The sequence below is a fragment of the Vicia villosa genome, linkage group LG1 (assembly GCF_029867415.1).
Source record: "Vicia villosa cultivar HV-30 ecotype Madison, WI linkage group LG1, Vvil1.0, whole genome shotgun sequence".
In the NCBI taxonomy this organism is placed as follows: domain Eukaryota; kingdom Viridiplantae; phylum Streptophyta; class Magnoliopsida; order Fabales; family Fabaceae; genus Vicia; species Vicia villosa.
The window spans coordinates 136,843,239-136,861,246 of NC_081180.1; the positions used below are offsets into that span (position 1 = coordinate 136,843,239).

At 29.2% G+C, this 18,008-nt stretch overlaps 2 protein-coding genes across 2 annotated transcripts in view; both read left to right on the top strand.

Moving 5' to 3' along the window:
* The window catches only part of LOC131655309 (uncharacterized), a 7,770-nt gene extending 5,544 nt beyond the window's left edge, over nt 1-2,226 (top strand). Inside the window, exon 4 of the mRNA XM_058925196.1 lies at nt 2,169-2,226. Within this exon, the coding sequence (XP_058781179.1) occupies nt 2,169-2,226 (58 nt within the window). The remainder of the gene's footprint in view (nt 1-2,168) is intronic.
* On the top strand, nt 2,169-4,186 carry LOC131655319 (uncharacterized). The gene is made up of 7 exons (XM_058925209.1): nt 2,169-2,382; nt 2,690-2,892; nt 3,020-3,046; nt 3,345-3,467; nt 3,732-3,780; nt 3,972-4,013; nt 4,104-4,186. Exons 1-7 carry the CDS (start codon nt 2,226-2,228, stop codon nt 4,184-4,186), a joined length of 684 nt encoding a protein of 227 aa, XP_058781192.1. The 5' UTR covers nt 2,169-2,225.
* The last annotated feature ends 13,822 nt before the right edge of the window (nt 4,187-18,008 follow it).

Here is an 18,008-nt window from a genome sequence, read left to right on the forward strand (position 1 = left end):
AGAAAACAAAAATATTTATTCGGTAAATTAGTTCTTAAAACCAGTTTTAGAGATGAGAAAATAAAAAATCTATTTGATAATTTAATTTTTAATTTTTTCGATTACTTAATGTAAAATAAAAAAAAAAGAATTTTATTATAATTAATAATTGAATTTCTCATGACTTATATTTAAATACACATATACACAATTTTAATACTAAATAATGTTGAGATAAATTTTTTTAATTATAATTTATTTTTTAAAACGAATGAAGATGGAAAAGCAGAAAAATTGAATTCAACACAGATTGTGGAATTATATAGTTTAATTCACTTAGAGTCAAGTTAATAATTTATTCACAATTAAATTAAGTATATGTTTTAGTGGTGAGAGTTTGATCTTATAAATTAAATATGATTTTTGAGATGAAGTTCAAAATTCAAATCTTTAAGATGGTTATAAAATAATTATTGTTGTTACTTAATTAAATTAATTAATTAATTTCTTATTTGTTTAAAAATGAAGCTTGATTTAATTTAATCGAATAATAATTGTATTCAATATTATTATATACATTAAATATTTGTATTTATTTAGTTAAATATTTTTTGATAAAAATTATTTAAATAAATAAAGGGATGAAAATGTTAATCTATTCATATTTTTTAATTATTTATTAAATTAATCATTAGAAAACATTAATTTTTCCTGAGGCATGAACTTGAGTTCCACCAAAGAATACATTATACAAAATGTTTGCTAAAGCATAACCTCGTGCGTTGCAATGTAATACAATACAATACAATAATGTGGTAAGAAAATGAAACAAATGAAATACAAAATAAAAAGAGAATAATATTCACGGTGCATCACTTCTTTTCTCAAATAAAAATAAAATAATCATATAAATGTTATTAAAATTTAATTGAAATATATTGTTAGAGACAATTCGGAGGATCAACGAGAGAGTATGTTTACTTGAGACACATCAATATGAGAAACACACCACATACTCATTTAAAATTTTAAGGTGATAGGTGTATTGGTTCTCTCACTTATAAAGTGTTAATTATTCTCTTTTCTAATCAATGTGAGACTTCTTCCTCACACTTGATTCTCAACATTCTCCTTCAAGTGTGAGTCTATACAATGCTCTCTCTCATGTGAAAGCTCTCTCTTTCACATTCACTTGTATCTGTTGACTTTCTTCAAGTGCAAGTAAAATGGTCCCTTTTTCAAACCAAAGGTAAGTCGGTCTCTTTCTCGAATCAAATTAAAGTCTCTGATATCATTGTTGGAGACACTTTGAGGGGGTCAACGAGTGAGCATATTACACTTAGGACACACTTATATTACACTTGGGACACACTTTGTGAGAGACACACAACTTGTCTACCTAAAACCTTAAGGTTTTAGGTGGAGACGTGGTGTAACTCCCACAAAGGTGTGTTGTTCAAATAAGAATGTCTCGAAAATAAAAATGCTCCTCGCTAATCCCGTGTTGCCTCCAACAAAAAAAGTTTTATATTGTCAGCTGATTAAAACCGTTGATAAGTTAAAAAGATTTGACTTTTATTTATTTTTTTTAAAAATAATATAATTGAATGGTCATGATGTAATAATGGTGTCAATGTTTTTATAGCAATTAAACTCATGTTATTAATGAAAACATGTTGTTCTTCGAATATTTTCAGTTTTCAATCTATAAAATAAGAAAACAAGTGTACCTGGAAAATCCAATTCTGCCCTTTGTTAGAAAAATAACACCTATTAATTTCAGGGTTATTTTGTGTCCAAATATTACTTTTCATGACACTTTTTCATTTGGTCCAATTAAATGTCTTCATTTTGCTTTTTATCAACTTTTCATTTGCCAAAGCAAATCGTGTGCTCTGCAAAACCAAAAAGAAAATGTCACTTCTTACTCTCTCTCTCTCTCTCTCACGTTCTTTTCTATCTTATTTTTTTCTCTCTGCAAGTGATTCCTTCTTTCCTTCTTCTTCCTTCTCTCTCTTCTGCTTTCTTCATCCTCTACCGCAGCTTCTACAAACATTCACGTCTTCTACTTTTCATTCCTCCTTCCTAATTTTTAGGGTTTCAAATTTTACTCATGTTTACTGTTCATTTTCATTATTGAGTTTCAGACAGATTCGATTTTGTTTTTGATTTAGTGTTTGTTGTTTCAGGTTTAGTGATGTTAGCTTATGTGGAAGGGCTAAGATTCGCCGGCGGTGGGGTTTCTGATGGCTCCAGTGCGTCGCCTTCGTGACCCAAAAAGGAAGTCGGACACGGATCCTAACCTTTTGACAATGCAACTTGAAACTCGGAAAACTGAACCGGGTAGGAATTTCTTTGGTGAAAAACTATTGTGTAGCTGTGGTGAGACCGAATCGATACCGAGTGAGTAGATCTTGATTCTTCATGTCAGTTTTGTAGTTAGGGTTTTGATTTAGTATTTAGGTTTTTTTGTGGTTGAAAGATCTAATGAGTATCTCTGTCGTCATCATCATTTTTCTCTACAAAAAGTGTTTATACTACAATAAGTGCTTATGCTAAATAAGTTGGAACAAATAGTGTAGTGAATCATCCTCTTAAAGATTAGTTCCAAGTTTTTGCAGATAGTCTCAATGTGTGTTATTGTGTTAATTATTTAGTTGATGGTTCTCATGGATACAAACTAATAGTTTATTTGCATGATATTGTATAGAGAATATTTACACGCGGTCGCAGTTGGAGGCTTCTGTAGCGAATAAGGAGGGTTTTTTCGTGAAGAGGATGGCAGAGAATGATTCGCGGCCGGAAGGGCTTCCGCAGTCGCATGGTGGGAAGTATGTTGGATTTGGATCCAGTCCTGCGCCTTCTTTTCAGAGGAGCAATTCGCAAAATTACTATTTCTCTGTTGTTTCTCAGGTGATTGAATTGGTTGAGTTAGTTTGTTTTTGGTTGGGTTGTTGATTGATTGGTTGGCTGTGTTGAATTGTTTCAGAGGATTGGTAAGTTGTGATTGGTTGCTGCTTTTGCTGATACTGTTGTTCAGGCTGGCACAAAAGAGATCACTTCTAAGGTATTTTGATCAATTTTGTTCTCCGGTTGAGATTATCGTTATCAATGTAGTGCTTCTTCCATGATTTACCATAGTGTTGAGTCGGTGGAATTTGAACAAACAATGATTATTCTTGATATGGGATATATTTGGATCTATTTGGATTTATAATGTACATCAGTGCTACAAGGGGTCTTGCTTTCTTTTGATGCGTAATTAACTCGACTTTCTAATTACATTGTATTTTAATATTGATTGTTTCTGATTTCGTTGTAATGAATTAGTTTCTTTGATCTCTTCGTTTCATGATCGATTGCAGCATATTGATGCTAAATACATGCTACTTCATGCATATTTTACTATGCAGAATTCTAAATCGAAGAAACGAAAGATGAATTCCATGGTATCAGGAACTCTGTCGTCATTCAATGATATTAAACCTGTGAGTTCAGATTCTAATACTTCCCTTAAAGAAGATTCATCAGAACTCCTCGCCAGGCTCAATTTCAATATATGCCATGATAGTTTAGTGCAAAATCATTTTCTGAGCTTTATCGGTCAATTACACAATGTATTTTTGTTTTCTTATGCTGGCTGGTCATTTTCTTGAGATATATTTACCACCCTGCAAATGTTACGAAACGGCGAAACAAACAACTTATGGTATGTGCTCTTTTGAATTGTGTATAGAATCTTATCACGACAGGAGATTCAGCTGGCGAGTAAGCGGAGTAAACTCTGCTCAGTTTTGACAGGTAGCTCTTTGATCTTACGCTCCATTTAGAAAGCGGAGTAAGCAGAGATTCAGCCAACAAGTAGCTCTTTTATCTCATGTTCCGTTTCGAAAGTCTTAAGTTTCCATACAAGCTGATTATTGATATTAACAATTATATTGGCTCTAACATAAACCTTTGTTTATCTGATTATTTTTTCATTTCTCTTTCAGGTAAATTAGATTTGTTTTTTGCATTGATTCAGTGTCTTTCAGGTAAAGTCCAATTCATGTAATCAGGTCTGTTTTATATTCGAGCCGATAGTTTGATTCAATTCGATACTAATATGTTGTATGGTTTATCAGATGGTCTCAAATTGCCTCTTCAATATCACCGAAAATTATGCACTAGAAATGAAAGGTTGTTGCAACAAAGAGTTCTTCATTGACAGGTTCTTGACTTCAAACTCTCAGAATTTAGATTAGATGGGAAATTTTCTGATTCAGATGAGTTACGCGAACAATGAGAATGATAGTACCATTGGTTTAACCAAACTGGATAAAACTTTTGATATGAAATATTCTGATCAGTTTCATTTTAATTCCACTATAGCAGCAGCAACAACTATGTTTCTTCCTAATTCTTTTTGTTGCAACAATTCGCTTCATTTATATTGATTTTCTTGGGGGTTCAATTGTTAACACAGGTAGTGGATATACTTAGAGACAATAAGCAAAAAAGGCATTGTGACGTAATTCCCTCATATCTGTGTTTTATATGGATATTATTATTTTGTACATGCTAGAATTAACATTTGTGTTTTCTCATAAGAAACTAATTATGTACATTGTTAAATTTGTTTTAGAAACAACTAATAGTTGGACAATGAGAAAGTCTTTAGTTTAACTGCTTAATTATATGGTGGTTTTTGATAATGTTTTAACTATTTTATTTTATTTTATGCCTACATGGATGAAGATGGAAATACAACTTTGAGGAAGTTTTCTTCAGCTGCAAATTTTTATCTTACAAGTAAACTAAGAGATACTTGAGAATGTATCACTTATCTTGAGAGCGTATGCTATAAAGCGATCTTACAAGTATTTATCTGGGGAGCTAAAATGGAAATCAGTTGGAGAACTAACGGTGACATGATACATGGGAAAGGTATAAACCACACACTTAATTTGTCGGTACTAGTAATTCTTAAACGTGAACATGTATGGTTTGTAATTTGTATAGTTGTTTGGTGTAGTATGGTTTCCTTATAATCATTCAGCCCACAAGGTCTTTGTGGAAATTATGATCAAACTATTTTTGTTATTTTTTCTGAAAAGAATGTGATATTTTTAATCTCTACTATGAATTTTATATACTGTTGCACCTTGGCTTCAATTCAGTGTTTGTTTCCTGCAGAATATAGAGAGTTTAGAGGCTTAACTCAATGATACTCTGTCTGATAGAAGTAAGGCAGATGAATTTATTTCTTTACTGCAGGTGAATTTTATAATCATGAGCTTTATTTCTTCACTAGGGGTGAAGAGTGTTGATAAACCATATGCTAGGAAATAGCTGCATGTGGCTTTATTTTTCATTTCATGCTTAGCTTCCTTAGTGAATACATAGAGGTCTACAAAAGTTAGACAATCGGACCATTTATAGGTGAGCCTAGGCCTGAAAACTAACAGTCAATTTGAATTTGGTAAAGTCAAACTATAGTTTCAAAACCTGCTAAGCCTTGAATTAATTTGACTTTGAATAATGAGCTCTATGAGCTGAAGGGTTCCTTATTTCTAGACATTCCATTCATGTGCTTGTCATACTTGCATATTTGACATACATTTAACTTTTCTAATTGTTAAATATAGAATCCTGGACTCATTTTACTGGCAAAAGTTATATTAATTGTAATAAGATAATATATTTTTTCCTGGATTGATTAGTGGTGCCAATATTTTATCCAAAAAATATATCGTACCACTTACTCCTTACATATGAATGCATGTGTTCTTGGACAAGTCTAAAGTTTCCGGCTGATGGGTTGATCATGCTTAGCGACTAATGCTTTCAGGTTCAAGTCCTGATTATGAAATAAAGCATGAACTTAGTTTTGGACTTGGTTAGACCAACGAGTTCAACTGTCACAATTTCGTACGCAACTAAAAAAGGCAAACAACTGTGTAAAGGTAACATGTCTCATTTGCATCCTCTCCTTCTGTTTGAGTTTGTGTTTGTGTTTCTGCAAACATAAAGGTGACTGCACTATTTGGTAGGTGAGTTTTAACAACTTTTATACTTGTATTTATGTGTTTTATATGAATGTAGGTGAAATGATGATAAAGAACCACAAACATGGTCCCATATAATGAAATGATTCTCTTATTTTGATTCCAATCACTAAATCCGATTGAAATACTACTACATATGATAGTTAAAGTTTGGATTATTAAAAACTAAACAACTTTTGGTGAAATGTCCATAAAGGAATTGTTGTTGCAGTAGGATCTATATATGTTCCTAAACTAAACAATGAGTATCCACCAAAAGCAATCACTAAGGTTCACCTTTTTTTTTCCTGTTATATTAATCTTCGACGAGAGTGTTATGTAGTTGGTGTTTTATGTAGATATGTAGTTGACAACAGTTGCAATTTATTTGTGTTCAGTATGAAGCGGATCTTACAAGTAAATTAAGAGATACTTGAGAATGCATCACTTATCTTGAGAACGTATGCTATAAAGCGATCTTAGAAGTACTTATCTGTCGCATTTTTTCCCGACATTCACAAATCTGAAAAAAAAAATTTAGCAAAACTATTGTTCTTCCAATGTTTAGTACTCCCCTCTAATCAAAATTTCTTTGTTTCTTAAGGGAGATTTGCATTCAGCTTTATGGGGGTGCTAAAGTGGAAATCAGTTGGAGAACTAACGGTGACATGATATATAGGAAAGTATAAACCACACACTTAATTTGTCGATACTATCAATTCTTAAACGTGAACATGTATGGTTTGTAATTTGTATAGTTGTTTGGTGCAGTATGATTTCAAAGGCCGACATGAACGAAGTTTAGATTGAGTTATGAAGTTCACTTTGGTTTGTGCTATCTGTTACAGATGCAGCATAAGACATTGGAGAAGCATTTTATGGATAAGTTGAGTGTGACAGAAGAATAACATGGTTGTAAAATCTATGTGCTAAAACTAGATGCATATTGTCTATAAAATGTATATGCTGAAACCAGTTGCATAAGTTTTGCAAGACAAGAACACAGTTATTTGAATTTTCCAGGTTTTGGAGAATAAGTTTGTTTGTTTCTGAGTAAAATAAAATGTTAATTTTGTGTTTGATGATGGGCTTCGTTTTATTGAAAATAAAGAGTGTTCATCTGAGTAAAATAAACTATTAATTTAGTGTAAGATGATGGAATTGTTTTTGTTGTTTAATTACCATCCATTATTTCTTGAGTATATTTTAGATATAGATATTCCATCAAAATCAATTTTGACGTCCAGTACCTCTTTTTCCATTAAGTTACATGACTATGTTTTACGAGAATTTCATTAGTTTATCCTATTAATTGAAACTTTACGTCAATATTCCATCTTGAGTTAATTGAGAATTTCATTAGTTTATTCCTCTGCTTCATGGGCACTATTTAATTGATAATTATAACTATTAAATTTACTTGTATTCATCATGCTGAAATCCACTTGAGTTAAAATGTTGCGATTAGTAGTCAGCAAGCAAATTAGATTTTCAAAATGCTACGAAGAACTCATTAACCCATAAAGAAATTATATTAGGGGGACATGTAAATCATAAAAAGTTTTTTTTAATAAGCAATTATATAAGAAATCGCACTAGGGGTGCAACCCTTACAATAAAGAACTCTATAAAGAGTTGAAACAATTTAAAGGTAATTTGTACCAATCATAAAAAGAGGTTCTAGAAGTAGAACAACTACTACCCAACCATCTCCAAGAAAAGAACAAAATGTTGGAGATTACCGTTTCAAAACTAAACGTTACATTCTCAAATATAATGGCATTCCTCATCAACCAAATGCACCAAATTAAAGCTAACCAAATTGTATTTAATTTAGCTCTAGTGTTGTGTTTCTTCACCTTTTGTTGAATGCAAACGGTAATCTCCAACATTTTGTTCTTTTCTTGGAGATGGTTGGGTAGTAGTTGTTCTTTTGTTGAAATGACATGAATAGAACATTTTCATTGCCTTATATTGTATGGGTTTCGATTATTTGGCATCGTACTTGGTCGGAATCAATTTTTCTAACACATGGCTCATATAAATTCTATTTTTTTTTAGAATATCATTTTTCTTACATTATGTTCATATTTAATGATTTACAACAATAACATTTTTATAATATTTTAAATATTATATCAATATTGCACATATTTTTGCAATTTATAGTATTATGCAAACAAATTTTTGCATATATTATTTTCTTAATATATCAAAATCGTTGCAAATTTATGAGTTATATTATTGATTTTTTTTAAAAATATTTTAAATTATAGTCTAAATTTTAATAAGTTTAACATTAAATTTAATTCTTTTATATCATTATCTTTTTAGACTTTTAAGTAAAATTATATTTCTATTGATTTTCAACAAATTTAATTTTGGATATTTATTTGTCTCAAACTATATAAATTTTTTTATTATTACAACTCTATTAATCTTTAAAAAAAATCTATTTTTTTCTAATAATATTTTGATATTTTCTAATTTGTTTGAACTCTCAGGACAAACTGGTGACATATTCGCGGTCCACACCAGAACCCGTGCGGACGCACGGGTTTCCCACTAGTTTTTATATAAATGAAAATCAAAATTAGAAAGCAAAATAACTAAAAACTGTTTCAGTTTTTTAATTTTGAAAACTAAAATAAAAATTTGAAATAGTTTTTAAAAATAATTTTTGAAATGAAACGAGATTATTATTTTAAAAAACTTAAGGAACTGTTTTTGAAAATTAAGTCAAATTCACTACCAACTCCGATGAAAAAGTTTTCTAAATTAGAAATTGCATACTTTGTTTTGTTTATCTATTTATCCAGCGTCAATATTTGCGCATACAATGTATTGACTCGTTCTTTGATTATTATTGGATTTTTCTAAAAAGAGTCGTGTTTTGATTCACATTACTAGTACTCTTTTCGTACTTATTATAGAAAGAATTTTAATGTGATTTCTGTTTTTTTTTAATAGTATTAGAATAATAAAGACATCATTATGATTTGATGACGTTTTAATTATGTTTGGAGTTTAATAAATTAACAAGATATAAATGTGTGGAGATATGCATTGTGTCTAATTAATAATTATTATAACTTAATTAAATGTTTTTTTTAATTTAAAAAACTAAAATATGAATGATGAACTTTTTTAATAATTTGTATTATTGTTTTAAAATTTGATTTTTATTTAAGAATTTTAATTTTTCTTAAAAATAAGTTGGGACAAGTTAGTTCTGTACTCGATCGTAAAAGCATATTAACATGTCTTAATTCTTGTTCTATTTCAGATATAGAACGTCCATATTCTTGGAGTTCTATTCTTTCTTTAGTCAGATCCATGTAATCAGAGTTTTGTGCAGGGAATTTAGTCTGTTTTATATCCATCTTCATCAAAATTTATAGAACCGTCGGGATTTGTTGGATTAAAACTCCTAAAATTTATATTTATTCTTGGTTGAATTTTTTTTATGGTTTCTCATTCTGTAGTATACTTGTGAATGATCTCCATAAAAATGTCCTTAAAAAAATCTAAATAATGTGAAATGAAAATGAATTCATTTAAGTTACTGACTAGACATTTCAATTCATGTTCCTCAAAAAAAATTTCTATTATGTTTGCAATGTTTATAATATTATTTATTCTTGAAAATAAGAAAATTTTAATTTCTTTAGAATAATTTTAACTAGATCAGGGTATAAGAATGTCTTAAGTAAATATGTTATTTTTCATCAAAAGTTTGGATGAACAAGAGTCCTGATAATTGTGTGGTGGAATTAAGTTCAGAATAATTAAATCCAAAAGAATTTGAAAAATACCTTTGTGTTGTGAAATTAGAATTTTTATTTTCGAGTTCCATAATGTAAGTTTATTTTCTTTTGAGTGAAAAGTGTTTTTGTTTTATATTATTATTATTCTTTCTATTGCTTGTTTCTCTTGAGTTATGAGTTCTTCACATTTATTAAACTTATTTATTTATGTTTATTCTTATTACTCGTAAACTAGTACTTAGACCCGTGCGAGGCACGGGTTAAATATTTTCTAAGTAAAAAATCTCATTTTAAAAACACATATAATTTACAAATTTTACTTATAGTTAGATTACTATTGTATAGATAAAATGTCATTGTTATTAATAATATATATAAAAAAGTTTACTTAACTAAATTCTTTTGTAAATTATAAAATAATTTGGGTATTTCTAATTTATTAATAATTTGTGTAAGTTTAAAAAAAATTAAATTGTTAAATAATTGTATCAACAGTTGACTTTTTCTCACTTATAAAATTATTTGCAAGTTATTCCCGTTTATAAAAATAATTATATCATCAGTTGACTTTTTCCCGTTTATAAAAATATTTATAACTTATTACAGTTTAAAATAATAATTGTATCAACAGTAAAAATTTCATGTTTATAAAAATATTTGTAACTTATTCTCGTTTATATAATTGAATTAATTAATTAATATTTTAAATGTCTCCCGTAAAATTAAATATGAGTATTATCAATTAAATAATAATTAAAACTATAGTATAAATCTTTAAATTTCATAAAAGAGTTTCATAAATATGTATTGATATTGAGAAAGCTTACGGAAGAAGGAAATCAAAACATAAAGAAACATCAAATCTATTTGGAGGACGGCGGGTCGCGCAACGTTATTATAAATAGTAAATAGTTATATTAAAGTAATGATTAAAAATATAGATAAAAATATACTATTAAAAATAATAAATAAAAATATGTCAATTCGTGCTTGTGATCTAAATATAAATTAATTGTATAGTGTAGAATTATTTTATTAATTTTTAAAGGGAAATTGTGTTAATTCAATAAAATTAGATATACAAATTAAGTAGTCTCGGCCCCTTGTATTGTCTATTTTAGTAGAAAAATAAATTAAATAATAAAAAATTAAGTCTCGGTCCCTAGGGCATTTCTATTTTAAGTAGTCTAGATATGTAGAAAATGTATAAAATAGATCTTTTATTTAATATATAATAAAATAAATTGAATAAAAAGAATGACAAATTTGTGTTTTTCATAAAATACAATTTGCATAGGTATATAATTATGTGTAATTTCAATGTACATATTGCTAATACTAAATTTAAATATATCATAAATATTAAGTTGTATTTTAGTTTTAGACTAAAACCCATTTTAATATGAATCTATTCAATAATAATATATATTTTATGTAATTAAATTATATTATCTCATTCACTAAAATAAAACAAAAATGTCAGAATACAATAGCCTCTAAAATAATTTACTAACACAAATAAAAAATGACTCTTATGATTTTTGAAGATAAAAATTTGAATATAAATTTAGAATAAATGCTAAAATTTTATCATAAAAAATGCTAACATTTTTTCATGTCAATTTTATTTTTCCTTGTATCATATTATAATATCATATATCATTTTCCATCCGATATATGATATTTTTGTTTAAAAAAATTATAAAAGAAATCATACTTAATTGATTGAATCAATTTTTTAAAAGTAAATTGATCTAGTCTAAAAAATTAACTTTCTATATCAAAAACAAATTTGAAAATCAAAATAAAATAAAATAAATTAATTTGATGTTCTATTAATAAGTACTCATATGAATTACATATATAAGAAAATAAAAAAAATGATGAACTATAACATATTACCTTTAGTTACATGGACTTACCTAATTTATAATATATAATTTAGTGATTCAAACCTATAACTTTGCATCTTTTAACATAACTTTTTTCTAATATAAATTTATTATTGGTAAATACATAACATAAAACCCATTTGAAAAAATTACTAAAAACACTAAAATTAAATAAAATCCATTAATAATAATTAAAAATACTACATTTGCATCGATTTGGGGTCAATTTTAGACTGCACAAAAGATTGAAGATCCTGAATATATTTCTAAACTGCTTTGACTTTGTTTTTGTTCTTGAGACCAAAAGTTTTGTCTTTAACAACCTTCTCCTTCAGCATCAAAATTTCAAATAAACAATTTTGTCTTCTACAACCTTTTGCTTCAGCATCAAAATTTCAAATAAACAGTTTTGTCTTCAACAACCTTCAGCTTCGGCGTCAAAATTTCAAATAAACTATATAAAAAAGTAGAATCCATAATCAAGTTAGGAGATGAATGATGGATCTGGAATAGAGAGAATTTTTTTAATAGAAAGAGGAGCGAAGATTGAAATGAAAGGAGGACTGAATGAGATTCATGAATAACTTATCTTGCAGAAGCTAATATGATTTCTCCAACCCCCTGCTGTGAATGTGAGATGTTGCTCTTTTATTTGTAATTGTTTGAAATACCTAAAGGGAGAATAATGATAGCAACAACCTTGGTAATCACAGAAAATTCAAATAACGTGTTTCAAAAATAATAATAGTAGATTCATAAATATAAAAAGTTTAATTATATTAAATTATTAAATCAATTAAAATAATTGATTATTAATATGAATAATTGAGCCAAAGAAACAAATAAATACTCCACGTAAAAAATGCAAATGACTTTCCATTTCTCAATGTCATTTGCAGAATTTGAAATTTTGGCATGGCCCAAGAAGAAATGCAAAAAAAAACTGTGTGGTCACAATATATCATCATTAAAGTATTTTAAAAATAAATAACAATAAAAAATAAATTAATAAGGATTGATATTAATAGACTCTTAACTTAACAAATCAATCATATGAGAAAAATCATATACAATTGTACATAATTAATAAATAAAAATATTTTTCAGATTTGTAATAAATAATAAGAATATAAAATTGTAATATCCTAAACTAAATATATTTAAAATTAATGTATCAATCCAAACACGGAATAAATTTTGTTGTTTTTATAATTATTTATATTACTAAATTTTTTAGTATTTATTTTTGGATATATTACCATAGTCTTATTGATCTAAATATTTTTACGGGTACCAGACTTTTTTCTAAACATTCAATTATTATTTTTTACGGGTACGAGACGTTTTTTTATACATTCAATTATTATTTTTTCACGGGTACCAGTTTTTTTTATACATTCAATTATTATTTTTTTACGGGTAACTGACATTTTCTATTAAAAAACTATACATTTAAAACAAATGCGCGTCGCATAACAGAACCCGTGCGAACGCACGGGTTTGTTACTAGTTAATAGAAACATTACTTAATTACTTAAAAATAGCATATAGTCTAATATGTTGACATTTGGCAAACTTGTCAAAATACTCATTTTGTTTTTTCTATTGTATGATAGTCCTTATTTATCTAAGAATTTCACCTTTTTATCCCTAACCTACTTCCACAAAGCTTCTTCCAGATACAACCTCATCGTCAATGTTCCTTTTTCTTTTGATTGTGAGATAAACATAAATTAATACTAGTAATAAAAATAAAGATACATAAATAAGTTAAACTAATTGTTAAAAACCCATAACTTTTGAGAGCAATAGGAATCAGAAATAGAGAATTTAGTGTGGGAATGTGAGGCTAAGCATATTGAAAAACATATATTATTGATTTTATATATATATATATATATATATATATATATATATATATATATATATATATATATATTTCATTTTTGTTATATTCTTCTTATTTTTTATTTAATTACTTGTCTATGTGCGAGTGTAGGAGAATGAGGACTATACATGCGTTAAAAACGAGTTGCACCATGCGACTTGGCATCATATCCTCGAAGAAATCAAAGAACATGATCGTACAACAAGTGGCTGCTAAATCCACGACTGCAACCAAATCAATTCCTTCTCTTTGCCACTATGCACACACGACAAAATCACTTATCACATGTTCACATGTACTATAATATAAATTCTAGTATGTAATTATCATTATCTTGAATTACTAATATAATTGATTCAACCCACGGAGTAGAGTTTTAACATTTTTAAAATGACTAAAATTGTAACTTCGTGTGTAGTTTCAAATCTAATCCTAATTCAATGAATATGGTGGAAGTAAGCTACAAGATTTGAAACCACGCAAATGGTTACATGTCGAACGCTAAAGACATAGTCGTTATAGGTATTTGTAGCGGTGGAAAATTTGAGACTAAATTATTAATTAACTTAACTCACACAAGCAAGAGTCGCCATCGAACTTTATTGTTTCCAAAAAAAGTAAGAGGAAAAAATCGATAAAATTCACAAATAGAAATCTGGATAAGGGGGTTGATTATGCAAGGGGAAGATATTAGCACCTCTCACATCTGTGGTACTCCACGGGAACCTTTTGAAAATATGTGTTTTAAAAGTTAAAGCGATTTGTTTGCAAAAACAAAGAAAAGATGAGAAAAGAAATATTTTTGTTATTTTTAAAAGTGTGTTCGGCAAGATGTCGCATCTTGTGTCTACATACCTCCTCAGTGCAATGGAGAAGTCAGAGCATTTGTAGTTCTGCTAAAAAAGAAACATAAAACTTAGTTTTTGTTTGAAAAAGATTTTTATTGAAAACAGTTTTAAAGAAAATACACTGCAAGTGCACAAAAGAATCTGAAAATGTCACTTGACAAAGGTTAAGGTTTATTTGTGTAAAGAGTTTGAAGTTTGAAAAACAGGTCGATGGCGATGTACAAGGTAAAGGGAATCGGCTTACAAAGAGTGAGTTATGGCCCGGTCTTTTAACCTTTCCCTAATTTTACAATTGTGTGAAAGTTGATTACATTAGGTCTAGGTCTTTTATTTAAATAGTCTTAAGCAATCCATGGGCTACGAAATCTTTACCCAAATATTACTTGATCCACAAGCTGAGAGATTCAACAAATCTACAGGGAAATCTCTTTGAATCATGGAACAAATCTTCAAGTTTCCTAAATTGTCCAATCATCTAATTTTAGAAGCCTTAATTCTGTTGGAGATTTGATTTTATAGTTCCAAATAAAATATTCTTGACCTGCGCAAATCATTGAGATATATATGAAAGAAATATCACAAAACCAAATCAAATATGTCAAGATTCAAAACAACATGTCCCGATGTTCTGGATCACTATGTCACGACATCTGTCAGAACGTCTGTCTTCAATGTAAGCTCATACTCTGCTGACTTAGTTTGATCAAGATGTTATGAAATCTTGCTTAACATCTTTTAAGAACCATGTTTAGCGAAATTCTTCAAATCCCTAAAACCATGGATCTTGTGCCAATCCCTAACATCATTGATCTTAGAAATTTATATGAGTTGGAACATAAAGCTGCAGTTATCTTGTGTCAATTAGAGATGTATTTTCCTCAATCATTTTTTGACATTATAGTTCACTTGGTTGTTCATCTAATAAGGGAAATTAAAATTTTTTTTGGTCCAGTTCATTTAAGGTGGGTGTATCTGGTAGAGTAATACATGAAGATCTTTAAAGGATATACAAAGAATCATCACTATCTGAAAGCTTCGATCACTGAACGGTACATCATAGAAAATATTTTGAGTTTTGTATAAATTTTTTGTCAGAAGTAAACTCTATAGGAATTTCGGAGTCTCGTCATGATGGAAGATGTGGAGGTAGAAGTATTCAAGGTTTAAATGTCAACACAATTGACCAAAATTTAGTTCATCAAGCACATTTATATATATTTAATAACGTTAATGAAGTTCAACCTTACTTGTCCGCTCACAAAAGTCTTATTAAGAAAAAATTCTCCTGGATGAGTGAAAAATTAATGTTTACAGAGCATAACAAAACTTTCATGACTTGGTTTAATGAAAGGGTTTCTAAAAAGAGTTGTGCATCAGAGACAATTAAATGGATGTCATATATACCTAAGTTTAATGTAATAACTTGGAGTACATACGACATTACCAAAATTCCATTCTATACAAAATCAAAGGATGATCATAGTACCATGCAAAATAGTGAGGTTATGGTAGAAGCTGAATCTATGTACTTCTCTAGTTCCAAAGATAACAATCTTGTACTGGAATCTAGAGCGTACTTTGGAGTCATTGAGGAGATTTTAGAGATTAATTATGCTATTTTTAAAATGCCTTTATTTAAGTGCAAGTGAATTATCAATAACAATGGTGTAGAAATCGATGAATTAGGAATCACACGGGTTGATCTTTGAAAGACAACTTATATGAACGAACCATTCATCATGGCATCCAAAGCAAAATAAATTTTTTATGTCACTTATCAGTGTAACAGAAGATGTTCAATTGTTCTACAAGGAAACCATATTTTAGATAGTGATGAAAATCAAGATTTAAATTTTAAGACTCTTTCTTTCGCAACACATGTACACCTCTTGTAACACCCTTCTAAACCCCGCGACAATTATTAAAATAATCAGAGTAAAAACATGCAATCAAGGGTGCCACAATTAATTTAAACCAAACGTGTGTCAATTATCATGCATTATTAGAGGTAATAAAACAACATCATGTTTATCACAGCGGAAAATACGCATTACCAAAATCAAGGTAATAAAACAAAACCATGAAATAGAGTACATAGTTAAACTCTAAACTATATTGTTCCCCAGTGTTACACTATCAGAGCATGACTGACACGACACCAACTACCGAATGAACTCTACAAGCTATCCTCACCGAGCAATAAGCCGCTACTTCTCAATCTGAAAATGTCAACATGTAAGGGTGAGTCTCATTCGAAATTAATAAGTATTATGCTTTCATAAGAAATAAAACATCATATAATTATTATTCACCCAATTATAACATGTATTTCGGATTCACAACAGTTAATCAAATAATCACGCCAACAAACACATCACTGAACATAATACGCAATCCATTCAGCCATACTATATCAATATGCACATGAGTGAACTGACTCTATGCATGTGGTACCATACATGGGCTAAACCCATCCGACTGATCTATTCATCACCAAGATACAGCCCAACCGGCACAAATTCCATACAATGAGAATTATGCCCACCATTTGATCCTCAACATCACCAGGATCCATCACCAAAATGCGTATGAATGAATGCACACATATGACATACTTATAACATCATCGATCCGATGCTTTGCATCGTCTCATTACAACTCACCATTTCATCACCAATAAGCATGCACATGTCTTAGCAATCATTCAATTATATCACACATAATTATGTCAAACATCATCCAATTCATAATGGGAATCAAAATGGTTTCATCACCATACAACACATTACTACATTCATACACATTACTACATCATCCAATTCATATATGCACAATGCTACAATTCATCGTTTTAGATTAAAGTGAGATTTAAAAATAAAATCGGCCATTATCCATGTCACCAATTCATCATTTAAAGCTCTTAATCAGCTTCGCATCATCCAAAATGGCATACAAATCAGATGTACGGTTTGAAAGTTATGACCTTCAGAAAAATTTGTCAAAAATTGAATGTTGTGAGCCGACGCATAACTCTTTCAGGTCGACGCATAGAATTCCTATCCCCCTCGGGTTTGCTCAGGTCGACCCTATAGGTCGACTCATACTGAGTAATTTTCCTGCATGAGTCGACGCAAGGAATCTTCAGGTCGACGCATGATGCGTTTTATGCAGAATTTTTCTGCGATTTTGACATCCTTCCTCTCTCAATTTCAGTCCAATCACACCACAATAATGCCTACACCAAAATATCATCAAGTAACATAACATACTAAGATTATAACACATTTTAGAGGTCATCTAACACCAAAAACATTCATCAATTCATCAAATCAACATAACCAACCTAAATCCCCCAAAACCCCAAAACCTAAACATGCAATCGAATCAAATAACAATCCTAATCAGTTCTACTACCCTTGATTGTATAATAATCACTATCCCAAAGAGTTCCCCCTTACCTTATAGCTTGAATCTCTTGAAGGTTCTCTTGCTCTTCTGTTCATCTTTCACATATCTTCTCTGTTCTCCCACTTTGGCTCTTTTGCTTCTAATTCTCTTTTTTTTTCCCCCACAAATTTCTCTATTTTATGAAAATATGATTAGTGAGG

Bases quoted from the DNA above. Each gene is read 5' to 3' on its own strand.
- LOC131655319 (XM_058925209.1), top strand. From the start codon at position 2,226: ATGGCTCCAGTGCGTCGCCTTCGTGACCCAAAAAGGAAGTCGGACACG. The intron at 2,383-2,689 runs GTGAGTAGATCT...GATATTGTATAG, and splicing joins TGAGACCGAATCGATACCGA to AGAATATTTACACGCGGTCG. The intron at 4,014-4,103 runs GTAAAGTCCAAT...ATGGTTTATCAG, and splicing joins ATTGATTCAGTGTCTTTCAG to ATGGTCTCAAATTGCCTCTT.